The 25,666-nt window shown below is 45.0% G+C and overlaps 1 protein-coding gene across 6 annotated transcripts in view; it reads left to right on the plus strand.

The window, feature by feature from the left end:
- EPAS1 (endothelial PAS domain protein 1) overlaps positions 1-25,666 on the plus strand; it is a 131,509-nt gene that overhangs the window by 58,127 nt on the left and 47,716 nt on the right. For all 6 annotated transcript variants that reach the window (XR_014562737.1, XR_014562738.1, XR_014562739.1 and 3 more), the window contains 2 exons: positions 7,903-8,093; positions 25,020-25,171. Coding sequence is in view for 2 of the 6 variants with exons in the window: in XM_083733240.1 (XP_083589366.1) it covers positions 7,903-8,093; positions 25,020-25,171 (343 nt within the window). In the remaining 4 variants the exon portion in view is untranslated. The remainder of the gene's footprint in view (positions 1-7,902; positions 8,094-25,019; positions 25,172-25,666) is intronic.

Here is a 25,666-nt window from a genome sequence, read left to right on the forward strand (position 1 = left end):
ATGGGGGAAGAACCCAGTTGTCCAGCATAGGAAGAATCCAACTGTCTCACCTCTAAAGGTCTCGCATAGTACATTTAAAAGGTGCACACAAAACTTTTCCCCTCTGTGTCCCAGTATGCTACAGTGACAGTCAGAGGAAGGTCAGGTGAGCACTGAGTACCACTATGCTGTCTGCTACCGGACAGTCCTCTAAGATAGAAAAGTCATTTACAAAGTGGACCAAAGCATAAAACTGGGGGTCTCAGGAGCCGAACCTGCAATGCCTTTGGTATGGTTTGGCCTCCGGCACCTGCCCGAGAGATGTTGCTATCTGAAATGAAGGGCAAGATGGCATCCTCTTCCCATTCAAAGAAGCCAGCTGGGCTGAATCTTACTTAACAACACTGGTGATAAAATAGCATCCTCTGCTGCACTTGCAGCAGTGGACTAGGTTAGGGAGCAGGACATGCTGTGCATCGTGGTGGAGGGGTGTGGGTGTGTTTGCTTAGGAAATACAGCTGTAGGGCTGCCAACGTTGCCTCCAGTATTTGCCACCTGAGGCTGCTACCTCCCTCTGTGCCTAATGGTAGGACCAGCCCTGCTGGTCTTCTTTTAAAGACTGGATTGACCCACTGGTGGAGGAAGAGGAGTACAGGAGGAGCGCACTGCCCCCGGCAGTGCGATCCTGGTGGGGTGCCATTGTGGCTGTATCCCCACACGTGCTGGGCGCCAAGCCCCTGCAGGCGGTGCGCCATGTCCCCAGGACAAGTGCCAGCCCCGCCCCGCCTGCTCTCCACCCCCCCCGCCCCCCAGTGCTGGAACATGAAGCTCCACCACTGGATTGACCATTGAGTGGTTCCCAGTAGTGATGTATGGAAGGGAGAGCTGGACCATAAAGAAGGCTGATCGCCGAAGGATTGATGCTTTTGAATTATGGGGCTGGAGGAGACTCTTGAGAGTCCCATGGACTGCAACAAGATCAAACCTATCCATTCTGAAGGAAATCAGCCCTGAGTGCTCACTGGAAGGACAGATCGTGAAGCTTAGGCTCCAATACTTTGGCCACCTCATGAGAAGAGAAGACTCCCTGGAAAAGACCCTGATGTTGGGAAAGATGGAGGGCACAAGGAGAAGGGGACGACAGAGGACGAGATGGTTGGACAGTGTTCTCGAAGCTACCAGCATGAGTTTGACCAAACTGCGGGAGGCAGTGGAAGACAGAAGTGCCTGGCGTGCTCTGGTCCATTGGGTCACGAAGAGTCGGACACGACTGAACAACAACAAAGGTGCAGGGCTATGCAGTTAGCTCACTCCAGACATTATCCATGGAAGTCAGTGGTGTGGCTTCTACTGCTAAAAGGAAGTAACTCTGGATGCATCCAATGAGTGGATTACTTTTGGAGCTCTTTGGATTCCGTGTCATATGAAGGTTGTTTTTGATGCTGTGGGCACGCCATTTATGTAAAGCGGTAGTAAACATTGCATCATGCTCAGCAAGGACAAGGAAACATAGAATCATTATTTAATTGCCCCTTTTAAATACCTTAAAGTTATCCGGTCAGTTTGGTCAGCAGTTTGAAGTTTTCATGTGTCCCGTCCAGAAAGCCGGGTATATGTTCTATCATCTCCTGGTAACATTTAAAAGTACTGTTCTTGTTCTGCAAGTTGGCATTTGAAGCTGTGATAGCAAGCCTTTTGACAGCAGCATTTATTTCTGACAGCTTAATTACCCATGGGTCCCTAACCTTTGAGTTGCGGGAACTAATGACTGCACACACACACACAACACACAGCACAACAGTGGTATGACAAGACACTCTCCTTTCACTGAGCTTTCTGTAAGAGCTGATCTGGTTGGTTCCCCAAGAGCTAACAGGACACAGCCCAAGGCATTTTCCCTGTGTACTGTCTGCCTCTAGTCAAGGTTCATAGCAGTGCTCAAAGCCAGGAAAGTTATTTTGGCACCTGACAACCAAAACCAGAGTTAAGCCTTAACCCTGTTTTTGGCTGTTAAGCTTTGTACTACGAGGCAGGAAAAAAGCACCTCATAAACGGATCTCATCCCCCTGTCATCTGACAGTAAGAATGCAATGATAATAAATTAAATGACAAACAATTTCGTGACATTTTATCGTTTTTGTTGCTGGCATCCATTTGTCTCGAGAGACAATGGAGTGCGCTTGTGGGGGTGAAATCAAACCGTTGCATTAGTAGCACCAAAGTGACCTCCCCAGGGCGCAACCTGGGCAGTGTGCATGGAGGTCCTTGGCTGCCAATCAGCTATGTGAGGTGGCTACCTCACTCTGCCTAAAGGTAGGGCCGGCCCTAAGGCAGAGATAAAACCAGGGGTCGGGAAACTAAGGTCTGCGGGCTGGATCAGGCCCAATTGCCTTCAGGATCCGGCCTGGGGACTGTCCCTGGATCGGTGTGGGGATTCTGTTCGTTAGGGCTGCGCCATTCTCCCCCCCAGCACCATTCCATTCCCCCCCCTCTCTCACACCGTGGCGGTGCCTCCTCCCTCCCTCCTCCTGGCTTTTCCCTGCCCTGCCTAGAGGAGGAATGTGGCTCAGCTGAGTTGGCTGGGCACCATTTTAAATAGCCCCTCTCTGGAACCAGCCCTTTCATGCTGCTCATCTTCCCTCAGCCACCGCCACCTTGGTGCTCCTGTGGGCCAGAGAGCGGAGTGGACGAGCTCGCTCTGCGTATACATGAGAAGCAGCAGCAGCGGTGGTGGTTGTGGTGGTAGTGGCAGCAGCCCCAGGGAAGGTAAGCGCAGCGGCTGGGGCTGGGGCTGGGGGGTGGGGAGGAGGACTAATTGCCCCCTCGCCTCTTCTTCCAGCCCCCCAGCCCCCAGTGCCACTTCTTCGGCCCACCACAAGGTCTGAGGGACAGTGGACCGACTTGCAGCTAAAAAAATTTGCTGACCCCTGGCTATAACTATTGGGTGTGTTATCATGGAAAGGCGGGATATAAATTCAAGATAAGAAATGATGTTTGCACATGCCAGTGTGGCATAATTCATAAAAAAAAATACTTGGGGCAAATCAAACTGAAACGCACTCCTCCCTATTCAGCAGTGAAGTTCACAAGGCAAGTAGAGTTTCTTTTATTGTGGACTCAGTGCTGCTCAGTGCATGCATGTTTGGGTCGTGTCCACATGACTGTGGTTACCCTCAGCTAAATTTGATCCAGATTTACCATTTCCAGATCCAATCAGCAAAAACCGCCCAAACAAATGATAATTCTGGATTTAAGGGGAGAGGGGATGGAGGATGGCATTTTGACAAATGCGATATTGTGTGGGCACTGCAAAGAACCTGCACCAAGTGCACAAGAAACTGCCATGTGAACCAGCCCCATCTCCTGGTATAACCAAAAATGGCAGGGTTGTAAAAATCAAATGGGGGGCAGGCGGTAAAACCCATGACGGGCCCCGTGAGCTCCTGGATATGGAAATGTGATCCGGCCTGGGGACTGTCCCTGGATCGGCGTGGGGATTCTGTTCGTTAGGGCTGCGCCATTCTCCCCCCCAGCACCATTCCATTCCCCCCATTCCCCCATTCATGCATATGAATAAAAATAAAATGGGGAAGAAAGCATGCTTTCTTGTTTAGAGATGAGGTGCGCATATACACTGCAAGACATACCACTTTCAGAAGAAGCACTCTCTCAGTGGCGTGAGAGAAGGGAGAATGCCTTCTGGTGGTTCCCTCACTGCGAGAAGCCAAGTTACAGGGAACCAGGCGGAGGGCCTTCTTGGTAGTGGCGCCTGCCCTGTGAAACGCCCTCCCACCAGATGTCAAAGAGAAAAACAACCACCAGGCTTTTAGTAGACATCTGAAGGCAGCCCTGTTTAGTTTTACAGACTACTGTATTTTAATATTTTGTTGGAAGCTGCCCAGAGTGGCTGGGGAAGCCCAGCCAGATGGGCGGGGTATAAATAATAAATTATTATTATATTATATTGAAGACCACAACCCTGATTGACAGCTTTGTGGATTTTAAAAGTTGGGAGAGAAGCAGCTGGTTTTGGCAGAGAATTTTATTGCAGCTGATATAAAGGTAAAGGTACAGGACCCTTGGATGGTTAAGTCCAAGCAAATTTGACTATGGGGTGCGACGCTCATCTCTGCTTTCAGGCCGAGGGAGCCAGCGTTTGTCTGCAGACAGCTTTCCCAGATCATGCGGCCAGCATGACTAAACTGCTTCTGGTGCAACAGGGCACTGTGACAAGTGCCAAAGCACACAGAAACGCTGATATATAGCCCTTGTGGTGGTGGTGGTGGGGAAGGCTTGTAGCTTAGTGGCAGAGCAGTGTCCTCAATATCTGCAGGTGGGGCTGGGAGAAAACTATGTCGGGAACCCTGAAGACACACTGCCAGGCAGTGGGTCAATAGTCTGAGTCAGTATAAAGGAGCTTGAGAACTTAGTTCACAACATGAGCTTCTCCTGATGGCTCTCCATATTGGCTCCTCATGTGCCTCAATCAAGTAATAGCTTATTTTCCATCATCCAGCAACACACACTTCTCTCTTGTATTCCTTCCCTGGAGCATTTCAATTCAAAATAGCTGATCATATTAATAGTGGGCGACCAGCAATCGGTATCATAGAAGTCTCCCCTTTTGCTGTAGATGTTGGGGTGGGGTGGGGAACCTTCTAAATGCTACTTAGTGGGGCTATTGTGTCTGTAATCTGAAGCATCTAAGGCTATTTAAGACATTGCTGAGGTTGCCGAACAAGTACCTTTGTTGGAGAAATTAGTTTGGGAGGGGCCTTGCATGTGATTATACGCCACGAGTGTATTTCTTTATGATGAAGCTTTTGCGATTCAGTTGGCTGGTTCTGCAGAAAATTTATCTCTTTAACCTGCGGTATTCCCAAAGGCTCAGGTAGAGACTTAGTTGGGCTTAGATGTCTCCTGCACATTTACCTTTGAAAAAGAACAAATCTTGCAAAATGTTTTTGATTAAAAAAATGCTGTGCAGCACAGATACAGTGGGATGTGGACCGCTTGCATGTGCATAGGAATATTTTCCCTAGTGTCGTGGGGTTGGGTGGGGGGAACCCAAGTGTTCCTGTATCAAAAACCAAGAGGACTCTAGAAACTAATGGGAGATTTTGGGCAATCATATGTCAGCAAGAACCAACCTTTGCTTTCCTCCTTTCCCAGGGGAAGCAATCGAATGAAGAAGTCTTCAGTTAAATATAGTTTTCCATTTCTTGAATACGAGCTGCCTTTAACCCAATTTGGGAGAAAGGCGGGAGAGAAAAATGACTGCCATCAGTGCTGGCCCTAGCATTAGGCAGAGTGGGGCAGCCCACTCATCTGGCAAATGCTTTTTCTTTGGGGATCACTTGTAGCCCAGTAAGATTGCCTTCCATAAACACGGTTTTAACAATGAGTCCGTAAGTGACTGTGGAGGCCAATTCTGGATCCACACGTCCTTCCGCAGTGGGGAATTGGTTTCCGGGCGGGAGCGCTCGCAGACCAGTGTTTCCCAGTTGTCAGTGTGGTGTAGTGGTTAAGAGCAGTGGACTCATAATCTGGTGAACCGGGTTCGATTCCCCGCTCCTCCACATGCAGCTGCTGGGTGACCTTGGGCCAGTCACACTTCTTTGAAGTCTCTCAGACCCACTCACCTCACAGAGTGTTTGTTGTGGGGGAGGAAGGGAAAGGAGAATGTTAGCCGCTTTGAGACTCCTTCGGGTAGTGATAAAGCGGGATATCAGATCCAAACTCTTCTTCTTATACTACATTTTTAAAGATTTGCCTTGAGACAGTCTTTAAACCTCTTTTGTTGACTACCAGCATTACGCTTTCCATTTTTAAGTTCGGAATAGAGTAGCTGCTTTGGAAGACGATCATCAGACATCCGCACAACATGATCAGAACAACGTAGTTGATGTTGAAGAATCATTCCTTCAACACTGGTGATCTTTGCTTCTTCCAGTACACTGATATTAGCTTGCCTGTAGATGCTAGCGGGTGGGCTGCAGCAGTGAGGGGTTGGTGCCCTCAACTTTCTGAGTTAGTCTGCTGCCCTCAGGTGTGGTAGAGGATGATGACCCATCATTATAACCCAGTGTTGTAGTAAAATTCAGCTACAAGTCCAGTTGGCTTCCATACATTCTCTCTCTCTGTGTGTATCTTGTCCTTGCCTCAGGTATTAAAGTTTCTTGGGTCGGCTCTGCAAAGTTGTATAGGGCTTTATAGGGAAGCAGCAACAACCTGAGTTGAATGCTCAGGGATGAACTGAAGTTTTTCAGTACCAAAAAAAGATGTGTTTCACTGAGTTCTCTGGGACCTGATCCCAAGTAAGCATGCACAGGATTGCAGCCTGAAACAGAATAGTTTGCCTCCTTCATTGTTGTGCCCTCAGGTCAGCACACCTGTGCTGCTGGGCCTGTGCTGTATAAAGTGATTGCCGCTCCTTGTTTCTTAACAGGAAAACAGAGGCATGACCTAAGGAGACCACAGGCTGAAATTATGAATTAAGCGCCACTCCCTTAAATAGTGGGCACAGGTGGTGAACAGCAACTTGAATGAGGCCCAGATGGGGCCATTGAGAAATGAGATATTGGCATGCTTGGGGGAAACCCCATGCTTGTAGACATGCTATCTATATAAATAAAGGGGCCGGGGGAGAAAAAACAACAACAATGTTGATTGAGCTTGTTCAGAAGCCATAGGATGCTGAAAAGAAAGTAAAACTGGATAACTGGGCTTGGGTGGGAAGCACAATGCCCTGCCTGAACTCCGCACAGCTTATAATAATACAGTGGTGCCTCGCAAGACGAAATTAATCCGTTCTGCGAGTCTCTTCGCCTAGCGGTTTTTTCGTCTTGCGAAGCAAGCCCATTGACAGCTTAGCGGATTAGCGCTATTAGCGGCTTAGCGGCTTTTAGCGTTTTATTGGCTTATCGGATCAGCTGATAAGCGGCTTAGCGGCTTAGAAAAAGGGGGGAGGGGGGGAAACCCGCAGGAACTCGCAAGACATTTTCGTCTTGCGAAGCAAGCCCATAGGGAAATTCGTTTTGCAAAGCGCCTCCAAAACGGAAAACCCTTTCGTCTAGCGGGTTTTCCATCTTGCGAGGCGTTCGTCTTGCGGGGCACCACTGTACACTGGAGGAAGGTATGGCTAACTGGTAAGCAGGCAAGGATACGACCTGCTTGGAGGCGAGGACACATTTTGTTGCTGGTCCCATTCCTTGTACAGTGGTACCTCGGGTTACAAACGCTTTGGGTTACAAACTCCGCTAACCCGGAAGTAGTACCTTGGGTTGCAAACTTTGCCCCAGGATGAGAACGGAAATCACGCAGCTGCACTGCGGTGGTGGGAGGCCCTATTAGTGAAAGCGTGTCTCAGGTTAAGAACGGTTTCAGGTTAAGAACGGACCTCCAGAATGAATTAAGTTTGTAACCCAAGGTACCACTGTATTTAATTCCTACTTTAGATCACGGTGCCATCAGAAAACAGTGATCATTTAGTCTCCCGCCACTTTTGTCAACTCAGAGCTCACCTTTTTAATGAACATCAATACTGATGTCACTTGTCTGCTTTTATGCGATGCAGTATCGTTTTTAGCACTCGGTGGGGTTAGTTGTGACTGGCAACATGTTCTTTGTCCAGTTTTCTTCCTTTTGTGGGTTTTAATTACCACGGTTGATTGATTTTCTTAAGATTAAATGGTTTTGAACTGAAAAATGGTGCATTGCCCAGAGGATGTGAGATTATGAGGGATAAGGCAAATACAACAGCTAATTTAGAACAAACCATTTTGAACTCAGTAAGATTGAGAACATTGTTCCCATTCCAGAAGGCCCTTGTATTTGTACTGCCGGAGTATAAATTATTACTTCTCAATAGCTTTTACAGTCGGTACAATTATTTTCTCTTTCTCCTTTTCTTTGTCATCACAGGAGCAGTTCTGAAAGGAGGAAGGAGAAGTCGAGGGATGCTGCAAGGTGCAGGAGGAGCAAGGAGACAGAGGTCTTCTATGAGCTGGCCCATGAACTCCCTTTGCCTCACAACATCAGCTCACACCTGGACAAAGCATCGATAATGCGCCTCGCAATCAGTTTCTTGCGGACACACAAACTATTGTCTTCAGGTAAGCTTTGTAAAAGCAGAGATGTCTATGAATGGTGGTGTTATGTACTGAAGTTCTCACCCTGGGCCAGCAGGGGGATACTGTAGATAGTTATGCAAATAATGGATCGAAAGTGATGTTCAGTGATTGGATAGTTTTAGAAAATGGTTACAGTTATGTTGTACTGGAGCTCTATATAAGCAGGTTGGCTGAACCCTTCAGTTCAGTTCTGTTCTGGCCTGTGAATAAACAAGAGCTGTTTGAAGAATCGCTGTGTCGTCTGATATGTTCACCCACAACTTAACAGGTGGTGTGTTGTCCAGTGGCAACTCAGTGCCTTGTCTCAGGTCCATCAAACTTCCCATTTGGGGAGCATGGTCCCCAGTTCCCAGGACCTTTCAATATTGTTCAGTGGTGTAGCGGTCAAGCAGCAGAATGTCTTGGGCTGGCCCTGTTCAAGGGCAAATTACTTTGGGAGATTTTTCAGAAGGAAAACATTGGATGGAACGATCCATTCCCCCCCCCACACACACATTTTATCCACCTGCAACTACTTTTTGGTGGTGGTTGCTGTTTTGTTTGTGTTTGTTTTTAAAGATGGCGATTCCAAGCCCAGGAATTTGTTTAAATTTATACCCAATTTGTTCCTCACTCCTGCCAAGTTGGCTGTGGAGGAAGGAAAGGTCTATACTGGTATTGCATACATAAAATGAATGCATTGCCCAAGTAACAAATAAAAAACAAATAAGACACACGCACATGCACAAAATCAGCATTGCTTCACAAAGGCAAGGCATACACCTAAAAATAAACCCGGACCAATGTTAATTAAAACCAATTAAAAGATTTTCAAGCTTGAGGAAATTTTAATCTAATTAAAATGCCAGAGATGGTAAATCACAAAAGATTTCCATGCTGGGACAAGCATATCTCAATCTTGTGTGGAAAAGACGGTTGCATAACTGCCTTTAGAAGGTCTTCGCTTAAACAGGATAGCATATAAAGGCCATTCTGTCTCCCTAAGCATCTGTAGCTCATTGCTGGTCATTCCATAGTCTGCAACCCTCTACTGTGTGTGTACATATCTCTGTGTGAAGGCAGGAAAAACACCTTTGGTGATTGGTTGGCTATCTCCTTGAAGTGCCAGACGTGTTTCATGTCTTGTTATCTTTGCCATCTGTACAGCTGAAATCGATCTTATATTTCCATTCTGCCAAAGAGCCCTTGTATAATTCAAAAGCTTGCATACTTCTATACCAGCAGAAGCCTGCCCAGCAAAAGAGAATGCTAACAGAGGTGTCTGATGAATGGGATTCTGGAGAAATCTGAAACGAAAGGACCTCATCTACACCTCTTTTGGCTAATATGCAGATTGAAACATAGTCAACTTTCTGATTTCTCACTCCTCCAAATTTTGCAATGCAATTCCTGGTCCAAAACTTGTATCGAGGTGCATTTTGAAATGTGCATTTTGAAATTTAACATTAAATGTGTATTCTGAGATATAATAAGTTTAGAAATGTGCATTTAAACACTGGGTGCTGCCATATGCAGAATGAAACCATTGGTCCATTTTGCTCAGTATTTTCTACACTTGCCTGGCAGCAGCTCTCCAGAGTCTCAGGCAGAATTCTCTCCCAGCTCTACCTCGATATGCTGGGGATTGAAACTTCTGCATATTTTGAAAGAAAAATACATATGTAAATTTTTAAAAAATGTTTCTTTAAAATAAAATCCTGCACAGATTAATGTGGAAACAAGAGGGAACAGATTTATGAATATGCACAGACCGGAAACAGACTGAATGGTCCACCCTAATGACTTGATTAGCGCTGCTTGCAACAGAGAGTAGATTTGTGATATGGCGTAGATTCCCTGCCCAATAAAATCTAGTCTGGCTGCCTTAATGCATCAGGCGGAAAACCACCCACGTTGCTCAGCACTGGGGAGCCATGCAAAATGGAACTTGGTCAGAGAGAGTGTTTGTTTGCTTATGCATGTGAACCTCATTATTCAGAGCGTTTAATTAGAGGTTTCCATGATGGTGTTTCTGTGGGCAAGTAACATGCTGTCAACAGAGCCACTTGTCATGCACCATGCAGTGGATCCCGGGTAAGGATCCATAGTCCATTGGCATGGCACATGTTCTGCATGCAGAAGATCCCAGGTTCTAGCCATTGTGTCTCCTGGTAGGACTGGGGGGAAATCCTGTCTGGAGATGGCTGCTGCTAGATGGACTACCTAGATTGATTAGGCAGGTTCTTCTGCCCTCATGGCCGCCTGGCATTACACATCCAGCATAGAAATCGGGACTGTCACCCCTAAAGTAAGGCTTGGTGAGATGATTAATCTCGGGATTGTGGGTTCAAGCGCCATCTTGGGCAGAAAATTTCTGCGTCGCAGGGATTTGGTCTTGCTGACCCTTGTGTTCGCTTCTGACTCTGCATGGCAGGAGCCACCAACACTATAGACAGCTGCCGGGGGGGGGGGGAATACATACAGTTTTACCTCGGGTTACAGACACTTCAGGTTACAGATTCCGCTAACCCAGAAATAGTACCTCGGGTTAAGAACTTTGCTTCGGGATGAGAGCAGAAATCGCGTGTTGGCAGTGTGGCGGCAGTGGGAGGCCCCATTAGCTAAAGTGATACCTCAGGTTAATAACAGTTTCGGGTTAAGAATGGATCTCCAGAATGAATTAAGTTCTTAACCCGAGGTACCACTGTATTCATTGCATCATTCAACACCGGCTGGGTTAAAAATCTACAACACTGCCAGATTGCTAGTCCCACGTCAAGCATGGCATATTTCTGAATGTTCCATTTACCGCTCCTGCCCCCCAAATATTTCCAGAAATAATGAGTGATGTGAATTAGGTTTATTAAAAAATAAAAAAGTTAGCTTCCAATCTTTGGACTTAATGCCCCTTTCATTTAGTTAAAAATAGGATCGTAGGCAGATGTTATTTCGAATCAGAGGGTTGCGTCACCCCTTACGCTAAGTGGTTTAATGCATCGAGCAGGGAGGAAATTAAGACAGTTTGGATTAAAACAATAACAAACCATTATTTCCTGTTCTGGAGTGTGCATCCTCTTTCAAAGTTCGTCCTTTGCTAAGTTTGGTCTGCCTGTTGATTTTCCCTCCCAAAGTTACATAGCTAGTTGGATAGCTCCAGTCTGTAATTATAATTCTATCAGTAAGATTCAGGAAAGCTTCCCTGGCAGTGACTGTGTATTGTGCAGTAAGTCAGTGGAGATTATTATCCCAGGGTTGTAGCTGTTTTACTTCTTAAGGCAGGTATGCACAACCTTTTGGACTTCCCCCTCCTGCTTTAAAGGTTTCATCCAATGACACCTCCCATGCTGATGAAAGACCTTTGGATCCAGCAGAGGCTTCTACCAGCATAATGGGGAGGGAAGCAATTTTTGCCAGTTCCCCTTCCTTCCTGGACTCAACTCCCCAACCCTCTGGAACAGATTTTGGGGGTGCCCAGGGAGCTGTGATAGTAGATGCTCCTGCTGTGTGAGAGCAAGGATGCTAACTGGATTCCACTCACTTCTGTAATGTGCATTTCTCTCAAAGCCAGCATTTGACTGTTGCTTACTGGTTCCTTCGTTCTTATTTGTTTTCTTGAGCTGTAGTTGCAAGTCTTGTTAAAAGTTTGAGGCCCCCAGAGAACAGAACAGAACCCAGAGACGCAGAAAAACATCACTATATCTATTAGTTTATGTGGTGTACAATCAAGTGTGATGTGTGTTTCTCCGTTTTTGAACTGAAGCCCCCTATTTAATTACCTATCTATGGGACATGGGGAATCAGCAGTACCTTTCCCTAACACCCTAGCATTCTCTCCTAGCAAACCTGACATCCAAAAGTTGGATGTTTTGAATAGGTTCCTATGGCCATGGTGTGCCTAGGTGTGATCCTTATTCTTCAAAACCACATGTATGGGTAACAGATGTGTAGATCAGGACGCAGCATTGTGTATTGGCCTTTATGTCTACAGGCCTATAAATTAATCACAAATGCATTCTCAGAGTGTGGATCAGTAAAGGGAAAGGGACCCCTGACCATTAGGTCCAGTTGTGGCCGACTCTGGGGTTGTGGCGCTCATCTCGCTTTATTGGCCAAGGGAGCCGGCGTACAGCTTCCGGGTCATGTGGCCAGCATGACTAAGCCGCTTCTGGCAAACCAGAGCGGTGAACGGAAACACCGTTTACCTTCCCACCGGAGCGGTACCTATTTATCTACTAGCACTTTGACTTGCTTTCGAACCACTAGGTTGGCAGGAACAGGGACCAAGCAATGGGAGCTCACCCCGTCATGGGGATTCGAACCGCCAACCTTCTGATCGGCAAGTCCTAGGCTCTGTGGTTTAACCCACAACACCACCTGCGTCCCTGTCAGTACATACTGCAAAAGGCTTTCTCCCTCCTCCTCCTCCTCCTCCTCCTCCTCCTCTCTCTCTCTCTCTGTTTGTGTGTGTGTGAAATGCAGTATTTTAGAAAAAGTCATGGCTGGCTGGAATCCTAGATAGGCCACACTGCAACATTTTTTGCAGGTTCTGCTCATGAAAATTTGTCACCCAAGCTACTGATGTAGAACACATTGTGGGAGGGTTGCTACAGAACCAATGGGAGGTCAAAGTGCCTGGTGTGATCTTGAGCATCACATTCTGCAAAGATAGGAAATGTCTCCATAGCTCTTGAGTTCAAAAGTGAGAAAGTGAGAAACACTGACTTAAGCAGTCCAGATAAAATCTGCCAAATGATATCTGACCAACAGAGATGGGTAGGAATTCTCAACAGAGTTCTCATTTTAAGCCTCTCTAGTTCATACTTTCTGAAACAATATAAAAATTGAAACACAGCCGATTCACATTTCTCTGAATGTTGCAGTTCAGTCCTCTAGCCATGTAATGTGTGCAAAAATGCATATAACTATGGTAAGGTGTACATGAAATTGCATGTTAGTGAAAACCCCATACAAAAAGGCATTATATTGGGGAAAATTTGCTTTGCTTTTAAACTGTGTCCGTGGGGTATCGTTTTTTGTTTATTACTACGTTATGTATTTTTGTGTTTTTATATTGCAAAGTGTCTTGTGATCCTCAGATAAAGGGTGGTATGGAAATTTAAGAAATAATAATAACAGCGCAAAAATCGTTAAAAAGTGTACCTTAGACAAGATTACACACACTGTGTGAATTTGAGGAGAAATTTGCTGCTCAGTTTCATGAGGATTTTTTTAAAAATTGCAAACTGATGTGGAGAAGTGACGTTAAGAGTGGAAAAATGGAAAATAGGGGAGAAACTGAAATTGACAGGTTTGATCATCCCTCCTCATTGGCCTGAGAAGTATCCCACCCTTCCAAAGCAGCAAATATACAAATAGTCAAAATGTTATGTCCAGCTTTATCTTGTTTCAAGCTCTCCCCTTCCTGTTTAGTCTCATTATTTCCTACACCCACCTTGCTGATTTAAGTTAACATTTTTTCTTTAAAACAAACAGACAAAGACTTCAAGTTTATAGTTTTGTTTTGTTTTTTGAAGCAAACATTTGGATTCTTAGAAGTACAATCATGCCAGATTTACACACATCTTTGCTTGTGGGGGGCAGGGTTATATTATTTTACCAACAAAAAGCAACCCTTGGCAAATTTGGTATAGGAGTTCAGTTAATCAATTCAGCTCAAACATTTTCAAAACATTTTTATGTCACACCATGTCTTCATCTGAGAAAAGTTGGTAGCTGAGTCTTCTGAAGCCCCGTCCCTCATAGGAGCCAACTCCTAGGGGCCGTGGGGGCTTTGGCCCCTACAATAAAATATTTGAGGGAGCTGGGCCCACACCAAGTTGATGGGCATTCCCATTCAAATGGTGTGTGTGCACTGCATCATGTGATTGATTATGTGGGGTGGGGCTTATTTGGGCCCCCACAATATTTTATTCAGGTTGGCACCCCTGCCACTCCCCACCTGTATTTCAGCTTGCCGAAGAGAAGAGGGGAAATGAGTATTTAGAATGAACCTGTGCTACTTTTAGAATGAGTTTTGTGTCCTATGTGTATTCCACTGAAGCCACCTGAAGGTCTGAAACTGTTCTTTTTTTAATCATTTCATAATAGGAAATGCTGGTCCCATGCCTTGGAGTTCAAAAGAGTGCAACATACCAAGCGTTCTTTTATTCTGGTTCCTTCTTTAGTTAGTAACATGTTTCCTTTTGATTTTTCACAGTAGGCAGCTCTGTGTAAGAATGCTGGGAAGGAAGCATTAGGCTTGCTAGTCTGCCGGCTCGGCTGAGATTAGTATTTCAGGAAGCTAACGGGAACAATAGATGTAGAATATTGTTCCTATTTTCTTCATGGTGTTCTTAGGGGGGAGTCTTTCTGTTTTTTTAATCACCTTGAATGGTAGAATGACGCTCAGAAATCAACAGAAATTCAACACACAGAAATTTACCCAGCGTGTTGTTGTGCAGTTCTGGGGAATGGCTCAAAATTTCTTCCTGCCATGTGAATGAAGGCATAGGCCCTCTAGATTGCAAGCATTTGATCCCTTAGTGTGGCAACACACAAATTTGGAACTCCCTTCCCATCTTAACAGATAGCTCAGTTGGTAGAGCACGAGACTCTAAATCTTAGTGTCATGGGTTCAAACCCCATGTTGGGCAAAAAGATTCCTGCATTGCTTGGACTAGATGACCCTTGTGGTCCCTTCCAGCTCCATGATTCTAATATTAAGAAGGGATTTTTGCTGTATTGTTTTTGGCACCTGCTAAAAACTTACTCATTTCGGCAAACCTACCCAGGTATGCAACATTAGACTGTGACTGTAAAATGTGATTTTAGTAAGCATATTTGTTTCAAAATTACTGGTTTTATTTCATTATTTTTATGTAACTTGTTTTCAATGTTTGCTTTCACCAATGCTTTTAGTGAATATTTTAGCTTGCCTTTTGTAAACCACTTGAATAAAAATAGATGCTGTTGGACTCCAGCGCCCATCAGCTCCAGCCAGCATGGCCAGTGGTTAGGAATGATGGGAGTTGCAGTCCAACAACATCTGGGGCCTAAAGGATAGCCTCTTCTGGCATAGGTATGAGGAATGATGACAGCCTAGCAGTTGACTGACAGAATAAAACATCCAACACATGTTGAAGTCAGAGTGACATTTGATGTTCTGAACTAGCAGGGTGAAAGGAAGCATGAGTGAGCCATCTTGTCTCTTCTTAGGTTTGGTGAGAATGGAGAATGGTTTGCCCTCCAGATGTGGCAACCACACATGCCGAGCAACTAATGTGAATGTTACCTTTTTACCTTTGTGCCCTGGAAAGAGTTCTGTCTGAAGGCCAGACAGAGAGGCTTGGACAACAGAAGATCCAGGAGGATCTTCTTATGTTCTTAATAAAGGCAAGAGGAGCGAAATCTGCGCCAGAGAGGAACGGTATGTTCCCCAAGGCTCACTCCTGATTGGAAACTGTGGTTTGTAAGGGGAACCAGAGAGGCAGTCCACAACTAATGCTAAGCAACACTTCTTGGCTTTTCGTGGTTCAAAGTGAATGGGCGGTGTGTTGGTGCAGGCTCCCCAGATGCTCCTATTTTGCTTCTCCTCTGACAACCTCGGCTTCACATTGCGTCTCAACCAGGTATTGTGGCTTGTTACTCACTTGGCAAGTCAGGATCAGCTACCCAGCAACAAACCATGGTTTCGGGATAACTTGTGACTGTGGGTTACTGTTACGTGTGAACATGGCCAATGTTTAGTCTGTGTCTGGCAGTTAACTTTAGAAAGTATAGAGCAAGGCCCACGGGATGCCACCCTTTTCAGCTTGGACTAGACAAACAAAGGCTATGTTGAGACAGTTTTTCCTGGAGACCATTCTTAGTAAACCATTCTTTTTTTAGTCTAGTTTAGTCTCTTTCCCCCTCCTCCCCCCACCTACTTCTTTTCTTTCATATTTTCTGGAGCAGGTGGAGGAAACTGGTGGGTTATTTCTGTGGCTACAGACAGTAAAAGTAATAGGAAAGACTAGGAAACAGACAGGAAGCTCTTTCAGAAAAGGGAAGGCAGTCAGGGAGATGGCCTGAGCTTGTTTCGAGAAAAGATCCTCACCCGAGCCAGAAAGCGGGTAAGGAACAAGGGAGAGATGTGTGTGAAAAACAGTTTTTCTGTGTGGTTTAAGAAACATCATAAGCATTGGGGGGTGGGGTTTTTGGCAAAATGGACCTGTTTGTAATTTATAATATGCACTCTACAAGATTGCGCCCAATATAAGGATCAACCTGAATATTTCAAGGATAGCCCAAGGCATAACACTTGTTGGCTTCTTGGACTTTATTGGCTGTTTTTGGCTCAGTGAATGTTCCGTTTGTGGGGGGGGGGGGGACTGGCATGCATTCTAAGACAGCAAGCTTATGCACATATACCTGGAAGCAATATTGCAAATGCAGGAGGACTTAATTTCTAGTAAACATACAGAATATAGTTACACATCAGTACATCAATCAAAATATAAATGTGAGGAGTGACTGGGTGTCCCGCCCCCTCGTGTGTTACCCCCGCCCCATGGAAGAGGTGGTAATCAGATTAGCTATAGTACATTTACCAGTTTTGATCAAAACTTGGACCAAACTCTGTTGCACTTGCAATTTGGGGGTGGACCGTAGCTCAGTGACAGAGTATCCGGGCTCAGTCCTTGGTGCCTCCAGGTCGGACTGGGAAATACAACTACCTGAAACCCTGGAAATCTCCTGCCAACCAGAGAAGACATTCCTGAGCTTGATGGACTGAGGCAGCTTCTCAGGTCCTTATGCAATTGAGAACTTCAGTGTGGTCAAAACAAGTGGTGTTAAGTCAGTGTGCAGTGACTTACTATGTTGTGTAGAAATAAGTCTCCCTGCTCATTGGGATTTATTGCAGGTAAACATGTCAAAGATTGTTGCTTTAATTCAGGTGTGGCTGTTCTGTGGCCCTTCAGATGTTGTCAGATTCCCAAGTCAACATGGTCAATAGGGAGCAATGATGAAAGTTGCAACCCAGTATCATCCGGTTAGTCATCCCCGCTTCAATTGCATTTACTCCTATTGTCAGTGGTTTGTGCTCTTAAGATGAAATCTACAATCCATTTACTTTGGGGCATGAGCAATGGAATCCGGAATTATCCAGGGCTGTTGTAGTGCAAAGACAATCTTAGATTATCGACGTTTTTTGTGAAAGAGTGGCCTATAAATATTATAATAAATACCAGTTATAAGTCCTGCTGCTGTGTAAGCAGGAATCTTTATATTTAGAACAAAATAGCATGTATACAAAAGCATGTTGGTTCTTCTCCACATTGGATTATGGAGTTTGGGTTTGGATCATACCTGAGCCGTTCATTCTTGCAAAAAGAGAGCCTGGTTTTTTTAGCCCTCCGCTACATTCCAAGAAGCTGGATGGAAGGAAGTGAGCAAGCATCCGCGGAAATGTGTTCTGGCCCTCTGGAGCTATGCACATCCTGACAGTGGGAATCAATCAAAGCTTGTTTACAAAAGATATTTTTAGCACAAGAGGCATATTTTCTTTGAAAATTACGCTAGGCATTTGCTGTAAAGGGACAATGTCAAATCGGGCATTGATTCGTGTTTGGGGTTATTTTTATTTTTTTGCACTTTTCACTTACTCTACATAACTGATAAAGTACAAGACATCGGAAGCTGCTATACTAAGCCAGGTCAATGGCCCATCTGGCTTAGTATTGTTGGTGCTGACTGTCAGCGTCTCTCCAGGGTTTCGAGCAAAAATCTCTCCGAGCCTTACCTGGCGATGTTGGAGATTGCACTTGGGACCTCTACGTGCTCCACCAGTCATAGAATCATAGAATTGTAGAGTTGCAAGGAACCCAAGCGTCATCTGGTCTAGCCCCCTGTAATGCAGTCAGCTATGGCCCTTCCTCTTAATTGTTTTCTGTTAGCAAAACTATAGTTTTAGAAGGCAACTAAACCAACGTTCGAGGTAAAGTCTAGAACAGGATGGTCCGACACGCAGCCTGTGGGTTGCATGCAGCTCTCGGGGGCATTGTTTGGCAGCCTTCTGCAACATTTGACACCCAGCCCTCGCACTGCCTTCCCTAAGCCAGGTAAGCAAGGCACTAAGGGAAGGGTTGTAAGGGCACTAAGGGCTCTGACATGGTCCTAGAGAGCTCCCGTCTCCTTCCCAAAGTCTAGCTAGCGCTTTCCCAGCTTGGAAAGGAGGTGGGAGGGCTCTAGGAGCCTGCCAGAGCCTCACGCCTCCTTCCCAAAGTCCAAGTTAACTAACAAATAATTACAATGATGGTATTAAAGTAGAAAAAAAAACCAAAACAACAATTATAGCCCTTTAAGGCAGACAGTAGTTCACAAGGTTGCTTAAATTTTCTCCAAGAGAAAAGCTTCGATCAAATTAAAGCCTTTGGCTTATTGCTGTTGGAATTGAGGGGACAAAGCAGATTTTTCAGTCATTCAGCCCCATAAACTGGAAGCTGTGGGTGAACATAAGAATAGCCTGCTGGATCAGGCCAATGACCCATCTAATCCAGCATCCTGTTCTTGCAGTGGCCATTCAGATGCCTATGGGAAACCCTCAAGCGAAGAACAAGAGTGCTCTCCCCTCCTGTGGTTTTCAGCTACTGAAGACTGGGAAATGGCCAATGTAACATCCATTTTGAAAAAGGGATCCAGGGATAGATGCTGGAAATGGTAGACTAGTTAGATGTCTCTGGAAAACTGATGGAAAGCATTGTTAAAGATAACATAGCCAAGCATGTAGAAGAACAAGCCTCGCTGAAGCAGAACCAGCATGGCTTCTGCAAGAGCAGGCCCAGTCTCACTTAACCTAGTAGAGTTCTTTGATAGTGTCATGAAGCATATAGTGAATTTCAGAGTGGCTGTTGGAGCCATTATAATGAACTTTAGTAAACCCCAGCAGAAAATGAAACAGCTCAACCACCCATCCAGCTTTGCTACAGTCAGCCTCTTAAAGCAATTATGATTGACTTGCACTGTGCCCAGATAATTTGCTAATTACGTTTTGTAGCAAATTTTGACATATACGCTGTTTGAGGGAGCAAAAGGACAAACGAGGCATTTTCATAATTGAAGTTGTTCATTCGCTTTTTCTATTCAGTGACGCAAGGACTATATGCTCAGAAGTATGGAAAGGTAGCTTTAAGTTATCCAAGGACACCACACCCAGGTGTGCATGTTTGACACCTGTCTGACACCATTGGTCTATCTATGTAGCTCAATTTTAGGAGCACCATGGGTAAGGATCTTATGGCCTTCCAGATGTTGCTGGACTTCCATCACCCTAAACAATTTACCATGCTGTCTGGGACTGATGGGAATACCAATCCAACAATATCTGGAGGCCCACAGTCTCCCCACCCTGGTCCATAATGACAGAGAGCAAGCAGCTTTTTAGGGTTTCGGAGAGGTTTTTTAGGGTTTTCGGAGAGGTTGGGGATCGAAGATTGGACCTTCTGCATGCTCCACCACAGAGCTATAGTCTTTCCACAAAGGTTCCAGGCCAACACTCCATTATACAGTAAAACGAATGATACCCAGCTCTACCTCTCTTTTAAATCGGAACCAGTGAGGGCAGTGAAGGTTCTGTGTGAATGTCTGGAGGCGGTTGGAGGATGGATGGCAGCTAATGGATTGAGGTTGAATCCTGACAAGACAAAAATACTGTTCTTGGGGGACAGGGGGTGAGCTGGTGTGGAGGACTCCCTGGTCCTGAATGGGGTAACTGTGCCCCTGAAGGAGCAGGTGCGCAGCCTGGGAGTCATTTTGGACTCACAGCTGTCCATGGAGGTGCAGGTCAGTTCTGTGTCCAGGACAGCTGTTTATCAGCTCCGTCTGGTATGCAGGCTGAAACCCTACCTGTCCGCAGACTGTCTCGCCCGAGTGGTGCATGCTCTAGTTATCTCCCGCTTGGACTACTGCAATGCGCTCTACTTAGTGTCAGATCACCATCATCATCATCATCATCATCATTATTCAGCTAGCAGTGTTTAGGAGCAGTACCAAGCTATGGTACAGGGCAGTTGCTTCAGCACATGTCTGATGCAACTGAGGCCCATCACCCCAGCAATCTTTACTTGAGTCCCTGGCTGAAGAGCTTTTCTGGGCAAATCTATATGCAAAAGTAAACAGAACAAAAGGACTTGAATAGACTTCTTGCATTTGACCAGCATTGCTTTTAGACTACAAGTCTAAACAGGGTTGGGACCTAGAGTAGTGGAAACGTTATACTTATCATGCAACTTGCTGTGTTATGTGACCTTTGCTCTGTAAAGAGTTTGTTTTGGCTAAACACTGACTGCCTTAAAAGTAGCAGAGCAATACATATATTGGTATCTTTCCTATTGACTTTAGCAGCAGATATTTACTCTATAGCAGTCATCAGTTTTGGCCCATGCACCAGTGTAAACTCCTTTTCTGCTACTGTTTATATGACCAGATAGTGATGGCTGAATCTGGAAAATGTGGATTTTGTAAGTGTCTTCTTTTTCAGTTCATTTCTCCAACAGTTCGCAATTATTTTAAAAAGTCCTCATGAACATTTGTCAGTATTTGGTGTGTATTTTTCCTGATATAGACATTTTTATATGCAACATGCTATTTTCCTTAATATACACATTTTGGCAAACCATTTCCCAGAACATAATGGATTTTTGTACATTATTTTCACCAATACAAACAGTTCTATGTAGACTTTCCACTAATATATGCATGTTTGTTCACATCTCCTTTGGTTTGAGAACTGCATTTCAAAATTCGGAGATGTGTAAATTCCAGAAGGATAGCAGTATCTGTGTGTTGTTGCAAAAGTACAAATTTGGGAGGTGTTTTTTTTTTAATGCAAATTTGTCATTAAAACTGAAAGGAACTCCCCAATCCCCACCACCGAGTGGCGATAGTTGCAAAACACAGTTTACTGTTACATATCATTCCAACAAACCTTGGTTTGTACCTTCTGTACAAACCAGAACTGCCAACCACATATTGAAATTCTGGTTCAGAGCCCCAGTTAACTACAAAATATAGTTTGCTGGGTAGGAAAACAAAACAGGCCCAACTAGAGCAGGTTGAAATGTCCATGTGATCTAGCAATCTGTTCTCACAATGGCCAACACCAAGAACACTTTCCTCCACTTGTGATTCCCACCAAATGGTATTCAGAGAGGCGTACTGCCTCTGTAGAATATATTGCGAGAGTGATTAGGTTGCACTATCAATGGGAAGAGCTGTTTTTATATTTTACATCTGCCTTTGCCAACTGGGTGTCCTCCAGATGCTTTGGACCACAGCTCCCATGAGCCTCAGCCTTCATGGAAGGCTGTTTTACCTTTACCAGCCCCCAGAGTGTGCTGACAGTCCAATTACTTCCTCAGCGCTTTGGTTGCATCAGAAAAGGCTGCTAGGCATAGACAGATTGACCACAATCCAGAGAGAGGTACTTTTGGTTCTTCAAAGTCCTGGACACACCCAACATAACCTTTTTGTCTCCCCACCCCTCCCACCCCACTTCAAAATCAGTTGGCTACATTGCACACAAAGGCGGCTGTTCCCTAAACACAAATCGAAAGACCTGCTGGGTGCTTGCTAAATAATCATGTGGCTCTCTAAATCATAACCTCAATTCCTTCCAACATTACCTAGTGCGAAGAATCTCTTCCCATCCCTGGCGAATAGTTCTCATTGAGTGTTAAGAGTCAGGAGACAGATTGGCATTTAACAGTAGGCAGGACCCAGCATTTCAATGAATAAATAAATAAAAATACAACCGCAAAAAAAAATTATGTTGTTGTTGCAAGACTGAAATTATCATTGGAAAGCAAAAACCAGCCTAACTCAGTGGCTTGCAGCCACTTGGTGGGAATAATCAAATTGGAGGTTCTTGATAGTTGAATTGTGGAACTGCCTGCTGCAATAAAGAAAGGTAGCTATTTAACATGCTCGTCCCCAAAGCAGAAACTCAATGCCAAAAAAAGAGGACAGCCGAGGACACCTTCTTGCATGAAATGTGCATATTTTAATTTATACGGAAATTCAGAAAGGATCCATTTTGCCATAATGGAAAAGACTGTGAGCGAGTGATCGGCCTACCTGTTCAGTCTGTTGTCCAGGCTTTGGTTGACAACCTGGATAGCTTTAAAAGAGGGTTAGGCAAATTCATGCACAATAAGGCTGTTGTTGTTGTTTAGTCGTTTAGTCATGTCCGACTCTTCATGACCCCATGGACCAGAGCACGCCAAGCACTCCTGTCTTCCACTGCCTCCCGCAGTTTGGTCAAACTCATGCTGGTAGCTTCGAGAACACTGTCCAGCCATCTCGTCCTCTGTCGCCCCCTTCTCCTTGTGCCCTCCATCTTTCCCAACATCAGGATCTTCCCCAGGGAGTCTTCTCTTCTCATGAGGTGGCCAAAGTATTGGAGCCTCAGCTTCACGATCTGTCCTTCCAGTGAGCACTCAGGAATAGGATTGATCTTCTTGCAGTCCATGGGACTCTCAAGAGTCTCCTCCAGCACCATAATTCAAAAGCATCAATTCTTCGGCGATCAGCCTTTTTTATGGTCTAGCTCTCACTTCCATACATCACTACTGGGAAAATCATAGCTTTAACTATATGGACCTTTGTTGGCAAGGTGATGTCTCTGCTTTTTAAGATGCTGTCTAGGTTTGTCATTGGCACAATAAGGCTACCAGTTGCTAATCATCACGAAGCCTATATTATCTTCAGTATCAGAGACAGTACCAGCCTCTGTATACCATTTGCTTGGAATCACACAAGAACATGAGAAGATCAGACCAGTGGCCCATCTGCACCAGTATCCTGCTCTCATAGTAGCCAAGCAGATGCCCATGAGAAGCTTGCCAGCAGAACCTGAGTGCAGCAGCCCTCTTCCCTCCCATGGTTTCTGGGAGCTGATACTCAGAAGCATTACTGCATCCGAGACGGAACATGGCTAGTCATCACTTACAGCCTCATCCTCCATCTCAGGCAGGAGAGTACAGTTGCACTCATGACCTACTTGTGAGCCTCTCATAAGCATCTTATTTATTTTTATGTTATTGTATAGAAGCAGGTGGAATGACTGCTCATGTCCAGCCCTGGTCAGATAGCTGTTTGGGAGGGTTTTGTTGTAGGGGAAATGAAGTCGCACCCCTTTCATCCTCCCCTATTAATGCTAATTGCTGATTTCCTAACGAAGCATGTGCAGCTCCAATGCTTAGATCAAGCAGTGACTGCATCTGCATGGAGTTCCTTATTTAGCTAAGGGTGTTTGTGTAAATATGCCTGGTTCCACATGCATTTCCTAGTAAGATGGCAAATTTCTATAACTCCAGCATTTTTTGTGTTTGTTTATGGGAAGTAGGTCCCAATTGAGTTCAGTGAGTAAGGGCTATAGTAGGTAAGTGGGTCCCGTGTTCAGTTCCTGGGATATCTAGGAAGGACTGGTAAAGACTTTCCTCTGAAAGCCCTGCTGACATTTGCAGATGGCACCAAACTGGGAAGGGAAGCTAATGCCGCTGAAGACAGAATCGGGATTCATGATGACCTTAACAGATTGGAGAACTGGGCCCAAACTAACAAATTTCCATAGGGACAATTGTAAGGTTCTGCACTTAGGCAAGATGCACAAATATAGGGAAACACCTGGCTTCCTAGTAGTACATGTGAAAAGGATCTACAGTGGTACCTCAGTTTATGAACTTAATCTGTTCCTGAAGTCCATTCTTAAACCGAATCCGTTCTTAAACAGAGGTGTACTTTCCCTAATGAGGCCTCCAGCCGCCGGTGCCCTTCCACCGTTCAGTTTCCATTTGTAGACCGAGGTAAAGTTCACACTACTTCTGGTTTTGCGGAGTTTGTAAACCAAATCATTCGTAAACAGGACTGTTCTTAAACTGAGGTACCACTGTAGAGGTCTTAGTGGAACGCAAACTTAATATGAGTCCAAAGTGTGATGCAGCAGCAAAAAAAGAGCTAACACTATTCTAGGCTGCATCAACAGAAGTATAGCATCCAGATCAAGGGAAGTAATAGTACCACTCTATTCTGCCTTGGTCAGACCACACCTGGAGTACTACATCCAGTTCTGGGCACCACAGTTTAAGAAGGATGTTGACAAGCTGGAACGTGTGCAGAGGAAGACAATCAAGATGATCAAGGGTCTGAAAACCAAGCCTTATGAGGAACAGTTGAAGAAGCTGGGCATGTTTAGCCTGGAAAAGAGAAGTCTGAGAGGAGATATAATAGCCATCTTCAAATATCTGAAGGGCTGTGTCATAGATGGAGCAGGCTTGTTTTCTCCTGCTCTGGAGTGTAGGACTCAAACCAATGCCTTCACGTTACAAGAAATGAGTTTCTGACTAAATATCAGGAAGAACTTTTTGACAGTAAGAGCTGTGTGACAGTGGAACGGTCTCCCTCGGGCGGTTATGGACTCTCCTAGCTTGGAGGTTTTAAAGCTGAGGTTGGATGGCCATCTGCCATGGATGCTTTAGCTGAGATCCCTGCGTTGCAGGGGGTTGGGCTAGATGACCCTCGCGGTCCCTTCCAACGCTACAATTCTGTGAAATTGTTGTCAGCCAGTGTGTAGGCTATGCAGCACTACATGGGCTAACAGTCAGACTCAATATAAGGCCACTTTATAGGTTCCCAATGTCAAATAAATGTGTGCAAGGTTGTAGCTTTGTTGCTTGAGCTGCTATAATATTATTATTGTAACTTTTTTCTAATGCTGTTGAACTGTATAGATATCCGGTAAAAGCAAAGCCGTGAACTTTATATCAGATAGTGATTTTGGTTGGGATTTGCTAGCATACTGCAAAGCATCATTTCTGATTTATTTTTAATTTTTTTGTCTCTTTGTTTTGATCCTGTTTCTCCTCCCCCTCCGCTCCCCACTCCTTTGTGCAGTCTGTGGTGACGACGAGAGTAAAATAGAGCCTGATCAGCAGATGGACAACTTGTACCTGAAAGCTTTGGAGGGATTTATCACTGTCATCACACAGGATGGAGACATGATCTTTTTGTCGGAGAACATCAGCAAGTATATGGGCTTGACACAGGTGAGCTGTTTTCTACGCATCTCACGTAGCAGGTTGGATGATACTGTGATGCTTATTTATTAAGCTTGTATATTGCCCTTCAGCCGAGGATCACAGGGTGGTTTATGGTATAATATAACTTCTCCTTCTTCCTCTACTTGGTAGAGCTAGTTTGTTAAATGTGGCTTAGCAAAAGCTTCCTGCGAGTGCTCTAAGGAAGAGAATGATGGTGCCTTTGCTATTCTGGGATTAGAGTGGCTGCAAGGGTGTTTAGCCCTGAAGAGGCCAGGGTTAAGCTCAGAGGGACCCAAGAGAAGATTTAAATGTGCACAACTGAAACATGGAATATGCAGATGGGCCTATTCACTTGCCCAGCAGGTTGCAGCTCAATAATAATAATAATAATAATAATAATAATAATAATAATTTATTATTTATACCCCGCCCATCTGGCTGGGTTTCCCCAGCCACTCTGGGTGGCTTCCAACAAAACACTAAAATACAATAACCTATTAA

This window comes from Podarcis gaigeae, assembly GCF_964106915.1.
Source record: "Podarcis gaigeae genome assembly, chromosome: 3".
Lineage (NCBI taxonomy): Eukaryota > Metazoa > Chordata > Lepidosauria > Squamata > Lacertidae > Podarcis > Podarcis gaigeae.